This window comes from Tympanuchus pallidicinctus, unplaced genomic scaffold, assembly GCF_026119805.1.
Source record: "Tympanuchus pallidicinctus isolate F22 unplaced genomic scaffold, pur_lepc_1.0 scaffold7, whole genome shotgun sequence".
Taxonomy (NCBI): Eukaryota; Metazoa; Chordata; class Aves; order Galliformes; family Phasianidae; genus Tympanuchus; species Tympanuchus pallidicinctus.
Window position 1 is genome coordinate 15,224,070 of NW_026294791.1, and position 15,737 is coordinate 15,239,806.

Sequence of the window (15,737 nt, forward strand, 5' to 3'; positions counted from 1 at the left end):
GGAAACTGCACAGTCTAAAACACGTACTGTTTGGGTGTTGAGGCTGCTTGTACTTGGTCCTTCTTTCTTATGGAGAAAGAGGGATTTTTATATATGTAACATATTACTAGCCAAGAGCTATAGAATCATGCATGGGAGTGAAACATCATTGTGTGTGCTTGCACTGCAAGCAACATTGCAAGAACAAACAGCTAAGGTTCCTTGTGCTATTTTAAAACTTTCACACATTTTGAATAATTAACATTGAAATTTAATATTGCCTAAAATCCAGATGAAGAGAATATCATATTTTTCTATCCAATGAACATGCGATGTTTATTGTTCAAACACGAGAGCTGTAAGAAGATAGCCAAATCCAGTACCTGGTTGCCTAAGTATTGAGATGTGTTGAGATGCATACAGGTCTTTTTTATGAGATCAAGTATCAAAGTGAACAGTTAAATACAGCTTTAGAATACTTTTTATAGACATTAAATAACTTCTGTTGAGATCTAGGACAGATGCTAACATGATGGAAGTTGCAGTTGTTTTTTTTTAAACAAGCTGGTAGTACTATCAGAAGGAGTAATAGCCTAGAGTAACTTACTATTCCATCACTCTTTATTTTAAATCCAACTGTTTAACAGAATCAGAAAAATTCAGTGTTAAAAAACTGACAAACAAAATAAAAAAGCTTGAAGAAATTTCCGAGGAAACAGTTTTTCATTCATTTAAACAGTACTTAGGAGCAGGCCGTGTAATTAATAGCTTACAGCGTCAGCATGAGAGCTCCTCTGACACATTCCTATGTTGTTTCTTTCCATCCTGAAAGCAATGAGGTCAACAAATGAAAATGTAAGCAGTTTTCAAAATGAGATAACGTACCCAAATTCCATTAAATAAACAACAACTTTTTCTTTTTTTTTAATATGTAATGATCTACTGTATGGCAGTAATCCCATTACTGGTAAATAGCTGCAAAACAAAGAAATTCTTTCAGTAGTATCTGAAATTTTGGAAAAATAAGTGTGTTTTCCTTTTCTCTCTCTTTTTTTTTTTTTTTAAACACTTACAATATATTCTGTTTTAAAATATGTCATCAAGTAGTCCAAGTAAAGGCTTGACATCACTGGTCTCATCATCAGGAAGATATCTAATGAATATTGAGCATTGAGCAAAAATTAGGTATAGTACATAAAACCTTATGAAATAAAAAACACTATTCAAAATATTTTCTTCCTAAGAATAGTTAACTGGTTAGTTAACTACCATGCAAATTCATCTTTTGAATTTGTAGTAAATCAACAAATTGCCAGGAAGAAATAAGCACTTCACACTTAGACAATACGATAATACATACAACTTATTACCTAGCTTCCATTTCTTCTTTCTGCTCCTTCATGAAAATAAAAAAATTCTCTTTCCTAGTGAATTTGGAAGAGTCTGGGATTATGTTTGAAATTGAAGAATATTCTATTTTTTCCAGCTCTTGTGAAAGATTTGAACGTTTGTTTTCTTGAGAAGGGAACTGCAAGGTAAATGTTAAAATGTTAAAAAGAACTGCAGGATGGATTCTTGTAGTCCTAGTTCTTTGTGACGCCAACATCATGCTGAACACAGAAGGCATGCTTGTTCAGATTTTGGACAACACAGATAGGTTCAGAAATTCTGTATGTTCAATTCAATTCACATGTCAGATATGATAAATACATTTTCATATGGAAGACTAATTTAATTACTGGAAATCCTGTCATAGAAACTTTTTCACTTACCGTATTTACATGTCCACTCTGTACAGATAATTCCACTTTTGATGAGCTATTAAACACAGAGAGAACTGAGTTCTGAATACTGGTATCACTTTGTAATAGGCAAGAGCTGAAAATGCCAAGTAGAGAAAATGAAGTTATTTTTACAGAAGTGCAAAATGGCTTACTTTTCAGTTCAGGATTTTCCCTCCACACCTAAATAAAAAGTCATTTCAAATTAGTCAGCAATTCCTATTGTTTTAAAATTGAAATTTCACTCCATGCTCAGTAAACAATCTTCTACATATCCAGTTATGCATGTGAACATTGAACGGTGAACATAAGTAATGTAAAATATAGATAATTTTAAAAATGAATAAAATTGCAATAAATTATATAATGCTTACTCTTCTGAAATGTCACTTGTGGCTTTACTTGTTGAGTACTTGTGAAGCAATTCATGCTCATCTGAAATGTGAAAGCAGGTATTTTCACGTTCCATTTAAGAATCAAACTTTTAAACCAGCCACCAAACAACAAAAAAACAATGCAAATGTTTTACATATCATAAATAATAAATATCTATGTGCCCCAGCAGGAATAGTCCTCAGGCCAGAGCTGCAGCCTGGGGAAAAGAGCCTGTGGTGGAGCTGCCACCCATGGGGATGCATGCTGGAGCACCGTGCTCCTTGAAGGATGGGCCTCATGATATGCAGCCATGTTGGAGCAGTGCTTGGTGAGCTGCAACTTATGGGAAGCCCACAGATCGATTTGGGAAGGAAGGCATTGTATGGGAGGGGCCTCACATGGTGAAGAAGGAAAGAGTGATCGTTGTGGAGCAGCAGAGCCAAAGCATTGGGACTGACTGCAGCTCCCGCTCCCCTGCATCACTCAGGAAGAGAAGTAGAAGAGGGTGGATGAGGGGAAGGTGTTTAGTTTGCTTTTTCTTCTCACTGCTCTAGATTGTTATCAATAGATAAATATATATATATAAAATAAAAATCTTTTGCTGAGTCTATTCTGACCATGACATAATTGGAGAGTGATCTCCCCTTCCTTATTCCAGCCCATGAGGTCTTTTTCATCGTAGTTTCTCTCCCATTTCTGTTGAGGAAGTGGAGTGAAAGTATGGAGGAGCCGAGCTATCTGATGTATTTAATCACCATAATCCTGTAAAATAATTTGTACACAGAATTCATACATAATCTTACCTAATTCTCTACTGAAGAGGTTGCTAGCAACTACTAATACTTCATCATCAAGATCATCCCAAGCGTCATCTCTCAGTTCAGCATTCACACCCAAAGCATCTGAAAAAAAGATCAGCTTTTAGCTGTATCAGTCAAGTGAACACACACTGAATGATTCAAAGAGAAAGCTGTAATCCATGGACAAGTGCAATAGAAACTGCTCTGTTTTAAGACCAGCTCTTCAATCTATTGAAAGAAGGACTGTCACATATGCGCTTTTTCATCAGTATTACTTTGAGATAAGTTTTCAAGCATTTCCAAGCATTATTAAGATTTTTAATTAAAGTGAGATACTTGATGTTTGAAAATACACTGTTTTCTGGTGCACAGTCAACTTCCTTCACTTTCTCTCCCTTTGTTTTGTTCTCTTTCTTCATCACCAATCCAATTCTCTACTTTTTACCCACCTCCCTCCTCAACCTCCCCTCTAGCACCAGAAAGTGTTTTGCTTTGTTGCCACAGTCCCAATATAGTAAAAGAACTCTGATCTAGATATCCCTTGCAACGCAGGGGAAGCAGGACAGGCTGAAATAAAAAATACTGTTCAAGAGACACCAGAAAGCACCCAGAAGGCACTTCTATTGTAATTTTGAGAATGCAAAGTCAGCGTGGTGCACGACTGCAGACATACACACTCTTTAAAATACCTAACTATAGGTTACTACAATTTCACAGCATATTCTCAATTTCCTGCATTTATTTATACAGAATGGAAACATGCCATATTAGAGACATAGTTGATCCCACATAAATCATAGAATCTGGGGCCTTATCTCACTAAAATTATTTCTGGTGCATTTTAAAAGTGTAGCTGGCCCAATTTATATGGCTAAGGTTATGTTTTCTGGTACTACTCAATCAAGACGGTTTTCAGTTGGCAATATTTTCCCTTGATGCTGTATGATTTGCCTCAAGATTACACAGCTATAATGATACCAGAATATTCACCTGTCTTTCTGTGAGTTTATCCTTACAACACAATCATATCACCTGCTAACTGGCTCACACAGCTACTGATGATATAGCAACAGTTTCCATCTGAAGACTAAAGTAAAAAAATATATATATATAGCAGGTGGTGAGTACACGGGCAAATCTTTAGTATTAATTTAAAGGAATATTCCATCCTCAAGATATTTGGTAAAAATGGTATGATATAGTACAGTTGCTATCACTTAAGGCAGCGTGAGCCAAAAAATACATATATCAGTCCACCTCAACAGTGTTTCTTATATGTATGAGTATGATCTAAAGGTTGGATCTGCTACTTAACCAACAGACAATCAAAACCTGACTCATGTAACTCTGCAGTCACCAAGTAGAATGGTAAAGGGCGTGCATTAAGGAGAGCACCATGGTTATATACTAATAACAAAGACTGATCATTTAACCTCACATAAAAAAACTTTAATGCCCTTTCCAATGAAAGATCAGTAGAAAGAATTTTTTCTTTTTTCCAGATAGTGATGCTTTACTGGTTATGGACAAAAGCTCCTATTTCATCAACTTCTTCCAGTAGAGAAGGAAAGAAGAAGAAATATAGAGACACAGGTAAAATGCCTTTCACACTGCAAGTGTCTTCAGTGGAAATACCTTGCATAAAATATTTAGTTTTGTACTCTCATATTTGAAATTCATTCTCGTATTTGAAATTCATCATCATTGTTTTATTTAGAGATATATGACTTAGATCTACATTTGCTTTTCTTACTGATTTTAGAAAGAAAGCCAATTAAGGCCACACTATTTCCCTGTACTGGGTGCTGTAGTGATTTCAGCAAGTTTCAGTTTACGCACAAGGTATGCTCAACACAAAACAACAAATGTTATGATTTCAAACATTAGTCATAACTTACCACTCTTTCCATAGTCCCAGGACTGGAATTGTTTTTGAGATCTTCCTAAGTTATTAAAACTATCTACCTGGTCCACTGAATGTGACGAAAATGACTCTTCATTTCCAGACCTATTTAAAACAAAACAAAACACTGACGTGTCAGTGGAACTGATGAAGAAAGCTGCAACAAAGAAGAATTTTATTCAGAAAACAGGCACTAGTTAAAATAGAACTACTACTTAAATATATTAATTATTGTTATTTGTATTCATTAGTACCTTGATGATGCTGGCATCAAAGATTTGGGTGCAAAAACAAATTGTTTGAGATCCACACTTTGAGCCTGATTTAACATCTGCATCTAAAGAAATCAGGTTATTGTAATCAATGAGACAAAAACTGAAAAATGTTTTTTAACAATCTGAATTATATCATTAGTATTCTATCAAGCTAGCATATTTTTAAAAAATTGCACATTCTATCTTTCTGGCATTTAGTTACCTCCTGGGATCTCTTAGAAAAAGGTTTTTTTAGTCAGCAATATTTTCCCTTGATGCTGTATGATACTTCTCAAGATTACACAGCTATAGTAATACCATACTGAATTACATGCTTCTATTACAGTTATCCAAAAAGCCAGACTAGGTATCACTAACTTTGTCTATATTAGCTGCAGGCTAATCATTCTTCTCTATTACAAATAAGCAAACATTAAAATAAAAACATGGAGAGAACTGCATCACAGGAAGTACTCCAAACATCAGTGGAACGTCTCAAAGATTCCCGTACCTTTACAACCTTTCTACTTCTTCACTTTTTGCATTCCATGCAGACAATCTTGCAAGTCTGTATTTCCTTATGAGAGGAAATACATACAAACACAAAACAGATTAAAAAAAAATTGCAAATGTTGACTGTATCCAAACAAACCTTTAACCGCTTTACTGGGGGTACAGACGAAGTAGAGTTCCTGCTCCTTAAATCAGCCAGGTACAAACTAAACTTTGAATCTCCACTCATTTCAGACTTTGGAAGTACTCCAGTTTTACCTGAGAAAGGGTATTATAACAATCTTCAATTAGTTTAAAAGGGATAAATCATAATTATTTCCAAATCAATGGATATTCTGCCACTAAGTTTGGATGTCTTCTATTAAGAGATACTAAAGATTTAAGACACTAATATTTACACGAGAGGTCAAGCTTGACATTTCTCTTAAATCATATGCTAGATGATCTGAAAACATTAATAGCCATTGTAATCTCTATAAAAGTTATATTAACAAAATGTGGATTTTTTTTGTTTGCCTTTTTAGCAAAAACAAGCCTGAGTTGCTTGTGTAATTGCTGTTAATGTAGACATTGGTATAAACAGAACTACTGTAAATTATATCATCAAAAAGTAACAGAAATAACGTATTTAATGAAACTCACAGCACTCATGTCCACACACATCTTTATTTTTACAGCGATGGTTACATTCTCTGTTACTGTATTTCTTGTAGGTATTTTCTTCTTTACATCTGCTTCCTAGATGAATGGAAAACCAAAGTGCTCATTTTTTATTTTGTATGCATTGTTGAGAGAGTTCCTCGTGCAGTGTAGGATGGGCTAAAATAGTCTGGATCCCTAGAATTTTGTTGCCTTCAACAGAATATTGAGCTGCCCTAGCACTACAACTGGAAACAAATTAACGAACACTATGAAGAAACAGAGGCTCTATTTCCAAAATCAAACAGCAACATTAGATAGCAAGTTCACAATATTTTTCTAACTTTCAAATTCAAAGAATTGCATAGTAGTACTTGATAAGCAGAAACAGTAAAGCAGTAGCATTACATATTTGTTATAGTTGAGAACTAAACAATATGGATAAAAGAGATCTAACTTTCTACTGAACAGAAAATTCAGCTTTCTGTTGACTTTGGAATTAGCCAGATGCTGTGATATCATTGTTTACCTGTCTCCACTTTTGCTGCTGGTAGGCTTTGTGCTGTGCCAGAAGATGTATCAACAGAAGACTCAGCTTTCCGTTTATTTATAACTGCTTTACTTCCCACTGCTCTTGGTGTTAAGTAGAAGGCTGTATATGTTTGCTGTATATCAAGGCCAACTTTGAAAAAAAGAAAAAGTATTTCAAACTGCTATGAACTATTTCTTGAACTACTGATTATTTCCACTTTTCTGAAGAGTTCAAGGAAGTATGAATCTTTAACAAAGACCATGGAAATTTGTTAGGAATATGGAACATTAAAAGCGAGCTTATTATTTGAATGGATTTATTGCAGATAATGTTTAAAAAAATAAAGTCGCACATCTTCAGAAATTAATGCCATCACTACTATGTGAGTAATATAGCTGTACTGTACAGAATACATTATTTCCATTAATAAAAATTTTCCTGTATTGTCGTAGAACTAGGTTTACTTGCAGTGCAGGTATAATTTCCTGTAAAACTGCACTATACTCTATATTCTAACACTATAGTCTAACTTATGTGACTGCAGTTTGCACTGACAAAGAAGTGAAATGACAATGTTAGTAGAATTTTTTTTATTTGAAAGCTAATTGTTTTCAGTTTTAACAAAACCAAGTTTGGTAACAGACTATGAGAGATAACAGTTACAAAAAAAATAGAGCATTTTGGACTTCAATTAGGCAAACATTACTGAAAAACAAGGCAGACTTTTCAAAAAATGTGAGATTTTCTTAATGTATGAAACAGATGCAGACTGAAGTAAGAAGGCACTAAGAAAACTTGCTTTTAATGTAACTTCACTGTTGCCAATGGGACAATTTCAGAAAAATCAACATTTTTTCCTCTTCAAGATTTATTGCACTCAGTACAACTTGTAGATAGCAAAATATTAATAAAATTACAACTCTTTCTCCATCTCATTTGTTTGGAAAACACTTCTTCCTGCCCGAGACACAGGTTTGAACGCAGGAGTAAGTATTATTCTAGGCTGAATTATTGTGATTGTCTTAATATTTAATGGTTTCCTGGAGGAAACAAATATATTTCAGTTAATCTGGCATGGAGAAATATTTTTAATACTGGAGCAGGATGAAGAATTTACTGCAGCCAGTTCAATTTTTAACATAGTTAAACTGTGTGTTTGAAATATCATTACTGTTCTTCATCTACTCCTGTAGCTTCAGCTTCATGGAAACTGGCACTGAGGGAACAAATGTTGAAATCTTCACACCTTAAGAAACAACACTTTTCATTGTAGAAGTTTCATGCTACTAAAGAGGAGATGGATCTGCATCAATACATTTTATATGCAAAATTCAAAGAACAGAAAACCTCGCCATTTGCAAATACAGTTCTTTCCAGTGCAAGTAACCCTATAAAGCTGATAGATTCATTCAACTTAAAGGTAATGTGAAAAAGAAAATTTTAAATTGTCTTAACTGAGCAAAATTCTCTCTCAAGAACAGTTTTGTTTGAGAACGTTAATATCCTACTAAGTAAATGGATTTGTAATTAGGGCAGATAGGTAATACTCAACACTATAGAAAGAACAGAATTTGTTTTCCAGTTGATTATATTTTGATCTGATGTAAAGTGTTTTAGTAACATATTTTATATCTTATGCAGATGTTTTTCTATTACAAGTATGTTAATTAACTCACCATAGTCAGAACTAATTAAATTTATACTAATGTCATCTGATTTAAGAGCTCTTTTCACTTCAATTTTCTTCATCCAATTTCCAGTTTTCAGCAGCACAGAATCCCTGCAATGCATCAGTAAAGCTTCATGAGATATGGTCAGTGAAAACAAGACTGCATACGAGACTGTATCAGTAATTATGTAAAGGTTATTGAACCTTTCAATTCTATATCATCTATGGTCTTAAGCCAGGATCCTGCAGATCAGTTTCAATTCTGCCAAAATTCTGTCAGACAGTGGCCAGGACTCTTGTGCAGATCATGCAGTTACAAATGACTTTGTCTCTTTTTCCATTTGCTCCAAACATAAGTTATCTAACTGGAGAATTGAATTTCATCTCTGACACAGAAACAGTTGTGACAATCATATTACTAAAGAAAGATTGCGAATACTCATAAGTAACAAGTTGAGAAGATATATATGTATTTTAAGATATTTTACATATTTTGACTGTCGAAGATTTCTTCAACATGGCATCACTGCTGTCCAGACATTTACACACACCCTCTGTGCTGACGTGTGTAAGCATGTTTTTCTTTTTCTTTTTCTTTGTATTGAGTTGTGCAATATTTTAGGAGACAACTGAGTAACTACAGGATAAAGACTAATATTTGCATAAATAGAAAGTATTGCAAAAACTGCAAGACAAAAAAGGAATAAATTGCAAAAAACTCAAAAGATGAAAAAAACCTGTTTATACATACATTATTTTCTGAATAAAAATTACTTGATTGTCAGCATCTCCTACAACCAACGTAACATAGTGAAAGTCTGATGCTGTTCTCCTTGTCTGTAGCTGCTCAAAGTTTGTCAATATGGTGGTTACTAAAATTTCAGCCACTGTATCACTGTATTTTGGAAGCTAGGAAAAGATTATATACAAGATGACATAACAGCTAAAATACGTCAAATAAAACATACATCCTTCCATAAATTTTTAAATGTTGATACAACCACAAAAGCTCAATTTGAGCAATTTGCAATACAGTTTCTATGTAGTATGCTTAGACTCCTAGACACTCCTATATGTCCAGGTGGAGGCCAGCAGAAACCCACCTCAGGACCAGTGCTCTTCAACATCTTTAGCAACAGACAGTGGGATTGTGTGCACCCTCACCAAGTTCACTGGTGACACCAAGCTGAGTGGTGCAATTGACACAGGAGAAGGAGGGACCTGCACTGGCTTGAAAAGTGGGCTTGTGTGAACCTAATGCGACTCAACAAGGTCAAGTGCAAGGTCAAGACTCTCATACTTGAGTTGGGGCAATCCCAGAAATGGGTAAAGACTGGGAGAAGAACTTACAGAAAGCAGCCACGCAGAGAAGGAACTGAGAGTCCTGGTGAACAAAAAGCTGGACAGCAGCATGCACTTGCACCCCAGAAGGTTAATTGTACCCTGGATTGCATCAAAAGGGGGGTGTCCAGCAGGGCAAAGGGAGTGATTGCTTCCATCTACTCTGTACTTATGAGGCCCTACCTGCAATACCATGCCCAGGCCTGGAGTCCCCACCAGCACAAGAAAAATGTGGAACTGTTGGTGCAGTCTGAGAGGGAGGCCATAAAGATGATCTAAGGGCTGGAGCATCTTTCTTATGAAGAAAGGCTGAGGAAGGCGAGCTTGTTTAGCTTGAAGAAGAGAGGTTCTGGGGAGATCTCACAAGCCTTTCAGTACTTGAAAGGATCTTATAAGCAGGAAGGGAAGTGACTTTTTACATGGTCTGATAGTGACAGGACGGGAGGAATGGCTTTAAACTAAAAGAGAGGAGATTTAGGTTAGATGTCAGGAAGAAATTTTTTTGTTCTGAGGGTGTTGAGGCAGAGGAACAAGTTGCTCGGAGAAGCTGCAGATGCCCCATCCCTGGAGGTGCTCAAAGCCAGGTTGGATGGGGCCCTGGGCAGCCTGAGCTAGTGAGTGGCAACCCCTGCCCATGGCACGTGGAGTGGAATTAGATGATCTTTAAGGTCCCTTCCAACTCAAACAATTTGATAATATGGCACTATCTTAGCCATAGCTGAACACTCTGTATTTAAGTACTGAGAAAAGAAAACAGAATATATCGAGTCCCCCTAAAAAAAAAAAACTTCCTCTGTTCAATGCAAAGAATAAAACTAAGAGTATTTTGATGAAGTTTTCAGATTCAAATGTTTGACATTCCAGCATACCTCTATGTATGCCATTGCTGAATCTTCCTTCCGTGAATAACTTAGGGATGCTTATCAACAAGTCAAATGAAAAACTAAAATAGAACTCGCTATAAAAACAGCATTTTACACAATACAGCTTTTAACATCAAAGGCATCTTCATTTGTACTGACCTCACAAAATGCTATAAATTTTTTATTTCAGAAAACTGAGGCAAAGTGGTTATTTGATATAATGCTTATCATAACCTCAGAGAACACAGAATTAGAGCATTAGATTACACCCTACTATTGAAACGGTACCAGTTAGGTTAATATAATCACTTATTCTTTCTATATGTTGCTAAGTGAGACAGAAAGTTAATGTTAGCTAATGCTTGTTCAGTAAATTTTATTATAAGGTTGTTTTTTTTGTCTCTCGGATGGAGTCTTTTGAAAAAATATTTAAATATTTGCATTATATTTAAGATATTTACATATAAAGCTAGAACGTGAATATATTGGTTTGCAACTCTAACACAAAATGCTATTAACAGTGGAAGGGAGAAGGAACAGAGTTAATGTTCTAGAGGGAAGGTTTATTCAAAATCTGTCCTTCAGAGTTTGAGTTTCACGCTAAGGTGAAAAGTCATGATATTGTATACAGTGTACTCTCAGAGAGGGCTGGAATCTCTTAACAGCAACATATGTGCTTTCATTTAATAATATCAGGAAAAAAAACCAACAATAAAACAAATAGAAAAGCCATACCTGTTCAATGTTAAGTTCATATTTTGGAAGGTGCAAAACAGATTCTTTTATCTGGTTTCCAAATGGAGGATGTCTGTTCAAAATCTGCAAAAATTTAGTTTCATTTCTGATAAATTCAACTGATCAGTGATGCTAGTACAGAAGTAAATTCAAGGGATCAAAGTCACCAGAGTAATTATACCATTAACAAAAGCCCTAATCACTCCTAGTTCTCTACTGTCAGTGATATCCAGTATAGACAAATAGCCAAAAGAAAAGAAAATTCCAACATTTTTTCCACAGTGCTCTCTCTTCTGTTTGGTATCAGCCAATGAACTAGCTTACATGTTGAAGAATTAGGCAGGCTTTGTGTGCTGACACTTCTATGCTACCCTACCTTTAGTGAAAACAAAACAGAAATGAAAGGAAAACTTGAAAAAAGGGTAGAAAAGAAAAATTAAATTCTTAAAGCCAGAACAGAAATAACTGAATAAGATAAATTTCATTTAGAAATCTGTTCCAGAACACAGGAAAAGCAGTTTCCTCAGAAAAGAAGTCAAGAGCCTAAGAACTTGTTCTAGTGTAAAATCTAATTTGCCTAGAATTAGGAATGTTTTATAGATGATTCAAGCAGCATTTTATTCTATGACTATCTTTAATTAAAATATCAAGAATGGAAATTCAGGATTTTCATCATTAAGATTAATTAAAAATAACATTAAAAACAGAAGCAAAGAGATATTTACAAATATTATTAGAAGGGGAATGCACGTCGCCTTCTCTTTCAAATCGTGTTAACAATGAAATTCTATGTATTTAAGCAGCCACTTTCCAAAACTAGCCAAACCCACAAAGTCAGTCATATGAAATTTCCTAAACTAAAGTATTATACACATTTTCAAGAAAAAGCAAAACAAAACAAAACAGTAACTGCACTTTTAAAATTCTCCAGCATAAAAGAAATCACTTTGAATGCTCAATTTTGCTGGCATTCATACAGCAGATACATTATTTTCTTAATGTTTATCTGCATACAAAAAGACTTACCAATTCAAGTTCCCTTGCATTTATGTCTTCTATTTTTTTAAATGATGTGAGCCCAGCATTTACCATAGCATTTGACAACGACACACCTGTGAAAAAGTTTTATGTTGTTAAATGACAATTATTAATCTCAAATTATTCTAACTGTATTACAGCAAGTAAATACAAAGCAGAAAACATTTTATGGTATGCTTTTTCTAATCTTTTTGCCTAGCAAATAGCAAACATCTTTTTCTCAACTAAATATTTAAGTATTAAATTCACTCATCATTAGTAAAGGCAAAAAGACATGCATGGAAAGCAAATATGAAAACATTTAATATTACAATAATGACAAGTTTTATATAAATTCTCTAGTATAAAAATCATGTTAGATCACTTTCTACAGGAGTAAACACCACTTTATACACATTTTCTAGTGTAAGACAGATTTTAGATCAGGTTCTACAGGAGTCAACAAACAAGCATTCTGTGTATGTATGATTAAAAAACAGAATGTCATTCACATGGAATAAAATTTCTGAAACAAACAATTCTATCCAAGGAATTACTTAATTATATGTTAAAGTCAAAAGGATCTCAACGCATTCAAGCAGACTAATAATAAAAATAACTCCAGGAAAAAATATTTATGATAATCTTCTAGGAACTGATGCAAGTTTAGCAAAATATTTTCTTGTTACATGATAAGCAGACTGGCAGAGAATTCTACATGCAACCTTATTCCTTTTCACGATTCTCCATTCTTTTACAGTTTAGTCAGATTTAGTCAATGCACTATGTGTGAAAAGGCATTTTCTCAGCTAGAACTACAGCCTACCACAATGACCAAAATAGTTTTAGATAAAAGGTAGTATCATATACTTAGAATGAGCGTATACTTAGAATAATTCTATAGCAACATTAAGAGAAACCGGAAAATTAGGTGGGAAGCTTCTCAAGAGACTCTTAGGTTGCTTTTCGGAGAACTTGATAAAGCAAGGATTGATAAAGCAATCTTTCAAGAAATGACTCATTTCAACTCAAGATCTTCACAATTTGCAAAAAACATAAGGGATTGTTAAATTGTTAATCTCTTCTTCCTTTTATGTATATTTCAACACCTCTTGGATGGACATAAATACAGATGAGGAGAAAGTGTCTTATATCATTTGTCTCTTATGTCTTCTCACTAATGGAAACCTTTCTACCATTTCAAGAACTATGACAAAAGAACTAGCCTTCAGCTTTACTTAAAAGAAATGATGCAGTATAGGTGAATTAGCTGCAGAACTAATAAGTGACATCCTTAGTTTTCAGATTGTTTGCAGAGCTTCTGCAAATGAGAGGAGAAATGACAAAAGGTTTTTTTCCCCCAATTTATGTCCAATCAAGAAAGAAAAAAAAAGGAGACAGAAATAGAACCGAATAAGCACTGAAGGTAATAAAATCCTGGATTGATACTTAGCATAGATCCAGAAATAGTGGAAACAAGTTACCACCACAGAAGCTAACGCCTTAATCTCTTATCTTAAATCTGCATGAACGCAGCAATACTGCTTCTGCACATGAGCTGATAAATTTGTCATGCACTGTACCACACAGATTTCCTGGCTTAATTTGCAGACCCCTGTACTATTCTGTTTCATATAGAGTAAATGTGTCTTTAAATAACAAACACAGAGAACTGCAGTGAATTTTGTAAGCATGAAAGCGTGATAACATCAGACAATGGCAGGAAGATACACTATTACATTAAGCATACATACATTTTTGTTCAAGAGCTTCAACATTTCTGAATTCCCTTTCAAGTAATTAAAACAAATCAGAATTCCCAAACAGAAGTTTATCTAGTAATACAGCATGCTGATAAGGAAGAACACCATCAGAAGCTTGAGAACACATAAGAACCTTGCACTACAAAATTATTTCTATTTTATGATTCCTATCCATCTCAATGCCAATTAAGTAGTTTCCATGCATATGAGTAGTAGGACAGACAGAACTGTCTGTTAGAGAGAAAGTTAAAGTCCACTGAGAGGTATGCAATTATACAAATGTGAAATTTGTTCAAAATATGGAGATTAACATTAAGAAACAACATTCTGAAAGCATGAATAATATCAGTACATGGACTATTTCTATCCAAGAAGGTAACGACAAACTCGTAATAACTTTGGTACTTACCTGTAGACAAACAGGCAATTGGGAGACATTCAATTACGTAAACAGTCACTACAGAAATTATGAGCTGTTTCACTCTACACCTTACATCTCATTTCTGACAAGTACATACCAATTTTTTCCAATTGCTTGGACACGTGAAGTGAATTTTCCCAAAGTCTGCACTTGAAACACTTAGCTAAAATCAAAGAGTTTAATAATGCAGAAAAGTTGTCTTTACTTGATGCCAAAAAGTCAGATAACCCTGAAAAAATAAAATTTACTACATATCAATCAACGAATATATATTTTTAGTTATTATGGTTATAGAAAAGGATCAAATTTTACCGTACATCTAGTAACTCTTATGCCATTTCTAAATATTTTGCCAGTATCTTGTGTCAAAGTAAAGTCTTGAACAGGAATGCATCCTAGGTGAGCCTGAATAAGACTGGAAAAGAAATATTTATGTCTTGGTACATAAACTCTACTCTAAGCTACACTTAACAACATAGAAGTTTCTTCTGGAAAAAACAAGAAAATTTGGAAGCGTAAAATAAAAGATCTGGTCCATTATGAAATGACACACTCTAGCAGGGATTTCAACAGACAAAATGAGAACTTTTCATTAAAATGTAATCATAGTGCAATACTTACCAGTTTACTTTCATTTCTCTTGTTTTAATCCTCCCCTCCATTGGAAACCTATACGTGAAAATATACTTATTGTTCACTATTCATAGCTTTTGCTGCTAAAAGCAAACTTCACTTTTCCTATGTACATAATTTTTTATACCTGATAGTTATTTTGTCCTTGTCTTTATTCAAAGCATTCAGTATTTTCTTCTCATTTGTTCTTAACTTGACATCTAGAAATTCTGCGCAGTTGGAGATCATTGTAACCTGTAACAGTTTAACTTTTTTCTTATCTTTTTTTCTATAAAGGTTATTCTGTGACAGATGGGGAAGATTTTTCAGTTTTCAGACGATTATTCCACTTGAGCTTATCCAAGACCAAACACATTGCCAAGACTTTATTGAATGCAAGGTAAATATAAACAGTTTTTGCTATTTCTTATTTATTTCACTTTACTTTTTTTATCCCTTAGTAACAAAAACAGCCAGGAGAACAGGCATTCCATTTATTCATGGCCAATCTACCACAAGATCTGTTTGAAAACAAAATGC

The 15,737-nt window shown here is 34.3% G+C and overlaps 1 protein-coding gene across 1 annotated transcript in view; it reads right to left on the reverse strand.

Annotated features, from left to right (window-relative positions):
- Positions 1-242: 242 nt before the first annotated feature.
- Positions 243-15,737, reverse strand: part of HFM1 (helicase for meiosis 1) — a 33,293-nt gene continuing 17,798 nt past the window's right edge. Inside the window, exons 21-39 of the mRNA XM_052666588.1 lie at positions 15,346-15,452; positions 15,207-15,254; positions 14,903-15,000; positions 14,683-14,814; positions 12,411-12,496; positions 11,385-11,468; positions 9,197-9,354; positions 8,453-8,556; positions 6,774-6,926; positions 6,248-6,343; positions 5,745-5,863; positions 5,093-5,175; positions 4,834-4,943; positions 2,939-3,037; positions 2,135-2,195; positions 1,752-1,857; positions 1,350-1,507; positions 1,053-1,132; positions 243-954 (exon numbers count right to left, since the gene is read on the reverse strand). Of these exons, the coding sequence (XP_052522548.1) occupies positions 1,066-1,132; positions 1,350-1,507; positions 1,752-1,857; positions 2,135-2,195; positions 2,939-3,037; positions 4,834-4,943; positions 5,093-5,175; positions 5,745-5,863; positions 6,248-6,343; positions 6,774-6,926; positions 8,453-8,556; positions 9,197-9,354; positions 11,385-11,468; positions 12,411-12,496; positions 14,683-14,814; positions 14,903-15,000; positions 15,207-15,254; positions 15,346-15,452 (1,869 nt within the window). The 3' untranslated portion in view covers positions 243-954; positions 1,053-1,065. The remainder of the gene's footprint in view (positions 955-1,052; positions 1,133-1,349; positions 1,508-1,751; positions 1,858-2,134; positions 2,196-2,938; positions 3,038-4,833; positions 4,944-5,092; positions 5,176-5,744; positions 5,864-6,247; positions 6,344-6,773; positions 6,927-8,452; positions 8,557-9,196; positions 9,355-11,384; positions 11,469-12,410; positions 12,497-14,682; positions 14,815-14,902; positions 15,001-15,206; positions 15,255-15,345; positions 15,453-15,737) is intronic.